The 8,377-nt window shown below is 43.8% G+C and overlaps 2 protein-coding genes across 3 annotated transcripts in view; both read left to right on the top strand.

Annotated features, from left to right (window-relative positions):
* Positions 1–3,281, top strand: part of LOC109466041 — a 4,662-nt gene extending 1,381 nt beyond the window's left edge. Inside the window, exons 2-6 of one of the 2 annotated variants that reach the window (XM_019763577.1) lie at positions 427–488; positions 675–733; positions 1,027–1,291; positions 1,555–1,904; positions 2,084–3,281. In XM_019763577.1, coding sequence (XP_019619136.1) covers positions 476–488; positions 675–733; positions 1,027–1,291; positions 1,555–1,904; positions 2,084–2,722 — 1,326 coding nt within the window. In that variant the 5' untranslated portion in view covers positions 427–475 and the 3' untranslated portion in view covers positions 2,723–3,281. Of the gene's footprint in view, positions 1–403; positions 489–674; positions 734–1,026; positions 1,292–1,554; positions 1,905–2,083 lie in introns of those variants that run through there. The other variant, XM_019763576.1, reaches the window with a different exon arrangement.
* A 444-nt stretch (positions 3,282–3,725) lies between these two features.
* LOC109466048 lies at positions 3,726–8,054 on the top strand. Its single transcript, XM_019763583.1, has 13 exons — positions 3,726–3,930; positions 4,148–4,270; positions 4,673–4,861; positions 5,153–5,244; positions 5,607–5,717; positions 5,867–5,905; positions 6,064–6,291; positions 6,492–6,523; positions 6,558–6,685; positions 6,827–6,869; positions 7,149–7,280; positions 7,597–7,622; positions 7,901–8,054. Exons 1-13 carry the CDS (start codon positions 3,873–3,875, stop codon positions 7,960–7,962), a joined length of 1,263 nt encoding a protein of 420 aa, XP_019619142.1. The 5' UTR covers positions 3,726–3,872; the 3' UTR covers positions 7,963–8,054.
* The last annotated feature ends 323 nt before the right edge of the window (positions 8,055–8,377 follow it).

Genomic DNA, 8,377 nt, shown 5'->3' with positions numbered 1-8,377 from the left:
TGCGGCGCGATGGCTCGGGCCTTCGGCGCTTCATGCGGGGAAAATTTTCAATCAAAATCTCGTCCTCCCCATACGAAATTTCACTCTCTATGATTCGCGCCGGGGGGAGGGTCTAGGAAAATTTTTTTGAGCCGGGGGGAGGGCCTAGGAAAATTTTTTTTGACCTGGGGGGAGGGCCTAGGAAAAATTTTTTTACGCTACCCCCGGACGACCGCCCCCCCCTTCCCGGTAAATATTGTACAGTCCCTTAGTTCACCTCAGTTCAGAGAGGGACAGGTACCTCTGTGGTAGCCTGGTATCTAAGATATTCGGCAGCTAAAATAAGTATCGGATGCCGGGCTACCTAGGCCTCTGTTGACTGTGTGCTGAGACTTTTCATTGAGTTTCTTAAAAGGTTTCACTAACCAGGTGCTGTTTTTTTCGCAGTTTTTAAGCTACACGACATTGAACCAGTCGCGGGGGTCAAGGAAACACGATGGCTAACGGAGGTAAGCGAAATCAGTTGCGAGTTTGGCCAGTACAATGTGTTTATGACAAGATGGTTCTCTTCGAAGAGTTAACCTATTTATGATATTTATAGGAATCGTTCGGAATGTTCTTTCCCTGAACTATAAAGCTAATGAAGAACACTGAGACGTACATACTCATTTACTCTTGTATTTTTCTATGCTCAGGATACAGCTATGACTCAGAATCAGACCTAGAGTGGACGGATGGACTAGATCTAGAAGAGGTGCGTTGTGATATACCAACACCATGCATACACACACTTGATCTTTGCTCACGCAACAGATCGGTACCGGTGATACTACAGCATCCATTATATGGTTGCCACATATAGAAAGATCCTTGCAAAATTCATTCAATGGCAGCGACTTGCTTTGCTCCGACTAAGATTTGTCAATTGACTATTAAACTTTTGGAAGATTATCCTGTGAAAGAAGGACTAGAAGAGTTTTAGATGACATTGTTGTGCTTTATTTCAATGGGTTATAATACAATCTGTTCATCTATCTCCACCATCAGTATTATGTAGGGCCAATGGATTGGTCGGATTGGTCTGAAGAAGAGCCAAGGGATTCGTCTGAAAAAGAGTCAGAGGACTGCCCTGGTGACGAGTCGGAGGGTCTGCCCGAGGAAGAGGCAGGGCTTCCGAAGTCTCCTTGGCTCGGACTCTACCATGGCCATGTCATCGAACGAATGATATCTCACACGCTCGGGAGCTGGTGCAGACACAGGGAGAAACCAAAGATTTACATCGTCACTCCTTTCATTGACGAGAACGGACTAAGTGAGTAACACATTTACCAAAAGAAACTTATTCCAATATCATTTGATTTAGTTTAGCATAACAATGAATAATGATACTATTTGGGCATATTTTAGGAGCATCTTGTCAAATCAGAATTATTCTGGAAACTATTGCGAGGTTAGAGTTTACTAGAATACCTTAATTAAAACATTATTGTACATGCACAGTTGAGAACACTTAGTGAAAGATGCTTTTCTTGACATGTAAGTTTATGTTGTTTGAACATTATCTCTTTATGTCAGTAATGATCAGAGATGCGATTGGAAAACGCAAAATCGAGGCTCTGTATACCCGAGACAAAGATGATCATCCTCTTGGATCTAAGATGCAGGGAATCCTGGCGGAAGAGACTTTCGTCAAGCTGAGAGTTGTTCCCCGCGAGATAGAAAACCAGAAGCACTACTACCACTGCAAGTTCGTCGCTGCCGAGTTTCCAGATCGTGTGGAGATTGTGATGACCAGCGCCAACTTAACAGCCAACCACTTCGGGCCCTGGCAGATAGATTCAGTACATAAGTACCAGGTTACGCCTGAGGCCTTCAGAAAGGAGTACTTGAAGAAATTGAACGAGCACTCAGAAGATTATAAGGGGGTAAGTAACACTGCTGATGGTAACTTGTATACCATCTTCGTATTTTGGTGTATTATCACAGCCCACACTCTAGAGCCAAGATGTGTTTTGTATTTTTTGGTACACCAGATGAACCCTGTAAGGTACGTTCAATGGCTTTGTTGATTTTGATGGTGATCGTCTTGTGTTTGTCTTTGTAGCCAAGAGCAGCGTCTGGTGGGTACAAGCCAGAACAACAGAAGAAACGTGCACCCTACGCTCCTACCAGACAGGTAGTTTGTTTCAAATGTGATGAAGAGGGCCACTACGCCGATGAATGTCCCCACGACTTCCATGCTTTGGACAGACAAGAGCAACAGACGAAACGTGCGCCCTGCGCTGCTACTAGACAGGTAGTCTGTTACAGCTGTGATGAAGAGGGCCACTATGCCGATGAATGTCCCCACGACTTCCATCCAGTAGACAGACAAGAGCAACAGAAGAAACGTGCGCCCTGCGCTCCTACCAGACAGGTAGTTTGTTTCAAATGTGATGAAGAGGGCCACTACGCCAATGACTGTCCTCACGACTTCCATCCAGTAGACAGACAAGAGCAACAGACGAAACGTGCGCTCTACGCTCCGACTAGACAGGGAGTCTGTTACAAATGTGGGGAACATGGCCACTACGCCAATGAGTGTCCTCACGACTTCCATCCAGTGGAACAGAAGAAACAACAGAAGAAACGTGTGCCCTACGCTCCTACCAGTAGACAGGGAGTCTGTTACAGCTGTGGGGAACATGGCCACTACGCCAATGAGTGTCCTCACGACTCCCATTCAGGGTACGAGTCCGACTGACTCTGAAAAGTACCCTGCCATGTAATAGTTGTTGGGTGGGCCAGCTATACTCTCTCCTTGCAGCCAAGGTCTGAACTGTTAGGATAAGTACAATTATTGGGGCTTAATCGCCAGGGTTCCTGTATTTCCCCTCCTATGAGGAGTAATATAATTCTATGCAGTGATATCTGTATACATCAAGACATCTTTGTATGATATCTGAAGACAAGGTGTATGTCTTAATTTTGCTTTTAGTGACCTCCTTTGTTAAACCATCTAATTGTATTAGTTTCATTTGTATTATCTTTGTATTCATTAATTCATTTTCAATTACTATATTTAGTAGTTATGATATTCACTCATGTATTAGTTTTCATTATATTTTCCGTTAATTCATTTTCATTTTATCATATGGATCTCATGCCCATCATTTCGTGGTTAAGGTAGGAAGGAGGAGGGACCTGTAAAAGCCCTGAAGGCTTCCAACCACCTCCTAAACATTATTTTGTTTTACGTATAAATTTCCTTACCTTTTCAATTTATTTTTTAATAACTGTGCGAATGAAATAAATACAAATACGGTTTGCCAATACGGTGGGAACGTGTACGTCTTTTAGATTTTAAACGGTGGTATACGTACCTGTGGTCTTGACCGAGTAACACCATTACATGACACAGAGGATCTATTATTATGAAATAATGCAACACACCTTGACGTGTAGTCATTGTGCTAAGTTCGTTCGGACGTTACCCTGGTTTGAAAGGTCATGTGAACGTAACCTTGAAAACACCTGTTCTTTTCAGGCCAGACGTCCAACTTGAATATAATTTAAAACGCTAGACCTTAGAAGATTGGCGACAAAAATCTCTTCCCTATATCGTATGTAGTCGTCACTCTCGTGTGATATAATTCAGAGGCAATTTCTTATCATAATTCATAGGCAACTTCTTGTTTGACCTCAGTTGTTTGTTCTAAACCTTCAATTGTTTGAAGAATGACCATGACTTCCGAATCCCCGATATTCGACCCCAACACTTCCCGTCATGGGGTGTTTATTACACTGCTGCCAGTGTCACATATCGGGTCAGTGTTTTGAAGATCACTAATCGTAACATATATATAGAGAGAGCCTCGGGAGTCCATTCGGCGGCTACTTTTCAAGGAATCGCTATGTTGTTCCTGGTTTTCTCGACAATTCTCGTCGTGGGATTCGCAGCAGACCCTCTTGGTAAGTTGACACGAACTTCTGATGATGTTCTGTTGTTTGTTTTTTAAGTTACGTACGTTGCATTCTGAATATATTGTTTTAGAACGTTTAACATGAAAATGTCATGTACAACGTTATCTTTCACAAAAATGCCATTTTACAGCAATCCGTACTAATAGTCATTGTTGATAAAAGGGCCCCTTACCTTGTGCCATCATGACATGTTGCCGTGTTCCAGAGCCGCTGGGTGCAGACGGGACCCAGGTGTCTGTGTCCGGGCTGTCGGCTGGGGCGTGTTTCGCTACTCAGTACCACGTGGCTCACTCAGCTGAGGTGGTGGGGCTGGGCTTCATCGCCGGCGGTAAGAAATCTTCTTACAGAGATAGCATGATAACACGCAATATTTTATCGAACCTCGCCAGGACAAAAATTATCATATATGGGACTACAATAACGATAAAGATTAAACTACATTGAGCTTGTATAATTCTGTCCCAAAATAACGAAGAAACGTTCCAAAGAATGTTTGTCAGCCTTGCCTTTTGAAATGTATATACTAGACAAAAATGGTTGAAATTTGCCCTTCTTCCCGGGACAGTTGTATTAAGATGTTACCAGAACGTTAAGGAATTAAGAAGCTAGCCAACACATCAGAAGATTGACTTATTGTCAGAGCATTTGGCCAATACAAGACGATTCAGCCAAGTTGAAGAAATTTTCAGTTCGAATAATATTAAAAGGTGAGAACTTCTCCCCCACGCAGCGCCGTACTGGTGTGCCCAGGGGAGCCTGACCACGGCCCTGGGCGCCTGTATGAGCAGTCCGGCCGGGATCTCAGTGTCCACCCTGGTGTCCAAGACTAACAGTGAGCCGGACATCGACGACCCGTCCAACATGCGGGGTGACCGGGTCTGGCTGTTCGGCGGGACACGGGACACTACTGTCAACCTGGGTAGGGTCAAGGTCACCGTCTTTCACCAAGTTGTGTTGTGTAGTCTGGTTAGACCATGTTATCTATGTAAATGCTGACGACTCTAGACATTCCTTTTTTTTTAGGTTGTATGTGTGTGTGTGTGGGGGGGGCTTAACGTAGTTAACGTTACATGAAACTTTTCTACTAGGGCGATGAGTTATGCCTTTCATAAATACAGGTAAAGGAATATTTTTCTCTCTTTGTGTCTTCGAAGACATCCTCACTCCGTGGTCATTAGCAAACGACGTCTATTCTTCTATCTTGTCCCAGGCTCCGTTCAGAAGACAGAAGAGTATTACCAGTCCTTCACAGACGCGGCAGACATCTTCTCCAAGTACGACATGGATGCGGTGCATGGATTCGTGAGTGCAGCCTTATGCATTACTTATATGTTTAAGGAACATAAATAAATTCTTCTGAAGACATTTTTCTCTTCAAACCACAGAGGTTATTCCAGTTCCAGTAGTGGTTGGACCGTGGCGGTAACGGTTACGTTCGTTTTTGTACCTGCCAAGCAATCTGTCATCGTAATCGGAAAGAATTAAGAAAGAATCGTGTGCGCTCTAATGCTTTATCAAATGATAAGTGTACGTATGTCCCAACCCGGAAAACTCTTGTCTCTCCTGTCTAGCTTTCCTCATTTTTTATTAGTTGTACCCCAATTAAATCGGACCTGAGAGAACATATGTACTGACAGATGTTGTTGTTCCCACACACCCCTCAGCCGACAGAAGACCACGGCCCGTCCTGTGGCACGACAGCGTCAGACTTCATCAACGACTGTGACTATAACGCCGCGTTCGAGCTTCTCAACCACATCTACGGAGGGTTGACGGTCAGTACTGACATCAAATGCAATATTTTACAATCGTTTCAAAAGCACCATCGCCACAGATTTAGCATTTTACGAATTCTCAAGGCAATGTTTGGCTTTCGATGTCGCGGACATTGTCAAATTTACAAGTCTTGTTTTGAATCCCTCAGAGGCCGACCCCTGGTAGTGATGTCGCTAGCAGGGGAGAGGTTGGTATCTTATTTCTCTCTCATCTTGCAACATATATATTGCGTTGAACGTCACGTTTGTCCTATCGTAGCAGTCTTGCCATTATTTAAACAGTACTGTTTGAGTATCTTAACTTAATTCTTAAGCATATTTCGCTGTTGGCATTTTCCCGTCAAAGCTGAAAACCTTCGACCAGAACGAGTTCATCCACGACAGCGGGTCCTCGGGGTTGTTCGGCCTGCCGATAGTCGGGAAGCGGCAGCTGCTGTCCAGCTGGACGGACTACCTGCAGGCCTCCGCTAACCTGTACTGGGACACCCTGGGCGCCATCACCGACTTCTGGACCGGCTGGCTGCCGGACTTCGGGACCGGAGACATCGATACCAGTCTGCCGGACTGGACTTCGGTAGGGTGGTCAGTCTTCTGGTCCGACAATTATCGGTCGACGACTATCACTTTGGTGATCGAATTTTACGTATACATGACAAGTCACATTTCTGTAGATCAAAGACGAAGACAAAATACCATTCACTCTAGATGTATTTGTGATTTGTAAGTTTTGTAAGCGATCGAAGTCTAAGCAAAATGATCGATGTGTTGCTTTAGGTGCTACCTGGTATGGGCGGTGGCGACACTGGTGGAACCGACCCTGGTGGGACGACCTGGAACTGATGGTACAGATCCTGGAACTGATGGCACCGATACTGGAACAGGAGGGACCTCTAGCGGAACCGGAGGGTACAGCATGGACTCTGAAGGTTTCGTGTATATCCCCTCGGGATGCAGGGGCCCTGACGCAAGTAAGATCCATCCAAAAGTCTCTCTATTGTGTGACAGGCAAGACTGCTTGAAAAATGGCACTTTATCAGCTTGTGGTGGTCTTCAGAATGATATCGATATTGCAAACTTCAGATAAAGGACATTGTTTTTTATTTCCGCAGAATGCAAGGTGCACGTGGCGTTCCATGGGTGTAAGCAGGGAAGGTAAGCCTATGCGAAGTTTCTGCGCTTTGTTGTTAACGTTCGTCCTACGTTTTGTAGACCTGTCCGCGCCATGTTACTGTTAATTCAGACATTCTAAACGGCCATTGGTTATCTTGTTGAAGAGAATGTATTTCTCGCGTTATAACTTATATAAGATGATAATCGGTAATAATTTGAATGTACAAAAAGTCTTGAAAATTTTAACTTAAAAGAAAATGGATATAATTGGCTACACCTTTGCGGAGGTTATGATTACCCATGATGCTCTGCCTGCCACAGGAACGCCATCGGGGATACCTACGCAAGGCACACTGGGTACCTGGAGGTGGGAGAACTGAACAACATCATCGTCCTCTTCCCTCAAGTCGTGCCGGACTACATCAAGGGGAACCCCAACGGCTGCTTCGACTGGTGAGCCACAAAATATAGGATATCTATACCAAGGCTGTTGTCTACGCTATTGCCCCATATATATATATATGAGATAGAAAAGGTACATCCTGCAAAACTGCTGAATGCGAGCCAAATAATGAACAGAATTTGAAGTAACTTACATCATTTGCATTTCTACATGTGACCAAACAAGAGTTTTAAAAAATGATAAGTGTGATGACAGGAAGAGGGATGTGGTGGGAACCAATCAGAGATTCTACATAAAGGACTAAAATTGAGCTGTGTTATGGGTGGCAGAACATGTATGACACTATGGAATTTACCATTACTACAGGTGGGGATACGAAGATGCCAATTATGGTGAGTTAACGTATTTACCCTTTGGGGTGAAGCTGTACATAGCTGTACAATTATGGAATACTTATTTCGAACAAACTATTAAGGTTAATTAAGACTCAATACTAGTAGTATGTAATATACATGTAGCAACTTTTAAGTGATTGTTATTCATATGTCAACAAAAACATCTTAGGCACATATGTATTTAAATTAACAGTCATTCAGTCTTGAAATGAACTGCCCTCTTCAAGTCTTCCGAGAATTTGTCAGTTTCTGACCCATTTTTGGTCAATCCTCAGCCACTAAGAACGGCCACCAAATCTCGGCTGTGTACGCGATGGTTCAGCGCTTGCTGCAGTAACGAGCAAGGTCGCTAGGGGACCCGTCAACTTGCCAATCAACCGAATAAACCGTTTGGTCCATGCAATGATGAAAAATGCTCTCCAGTCAAGACGTTTGTCATCATTTCTGACCACTAGCTTTAATTTTATTCTCACTTGAATTGTCTTATATATTCTAAAATCATAGAAAATTTAACAAAGGCTACCTCAAAACCAATTCTCTAGGGAATGCATTTGTGCAATTTTTGAAATTCTTTCAAAGCGATCGTAGTACTTACACAAATGCCTCCGCCCCTGAGGAGTCGCCAAATAAGGACAGACTACCCGGTGGACCAACGGAAAACTGTATTTTACGTATAGCACCATGATTTTAAGTCCGACCGTTGAAAAAGAGCTCAGCTAAAATCTTACTTGTAAAGAAGTCACACACGAGAC

This window comes from Branchiostoma belcheri, unplaced genomic scaffold (assembly GCF_001625305.1).
Source record: "Branchiostoma belcheri isolate BF01 breed outbred unplaced genomic scaffold, Haploidv18h27 scaffold16, whole genome shotgun sequence".
Classification (NCBI taxonomy): Eukaryota; Metazoa; Chordata; class Leptocardii; order Amphioxiformes; family Branchiostomatidae; genus Branchiostoma; species Branchiostoma belcheri.
Note: the sequence above shows the minus strand (reverse complement) of the source record. Positions and strands in the feature narration are given on the sequence as shown.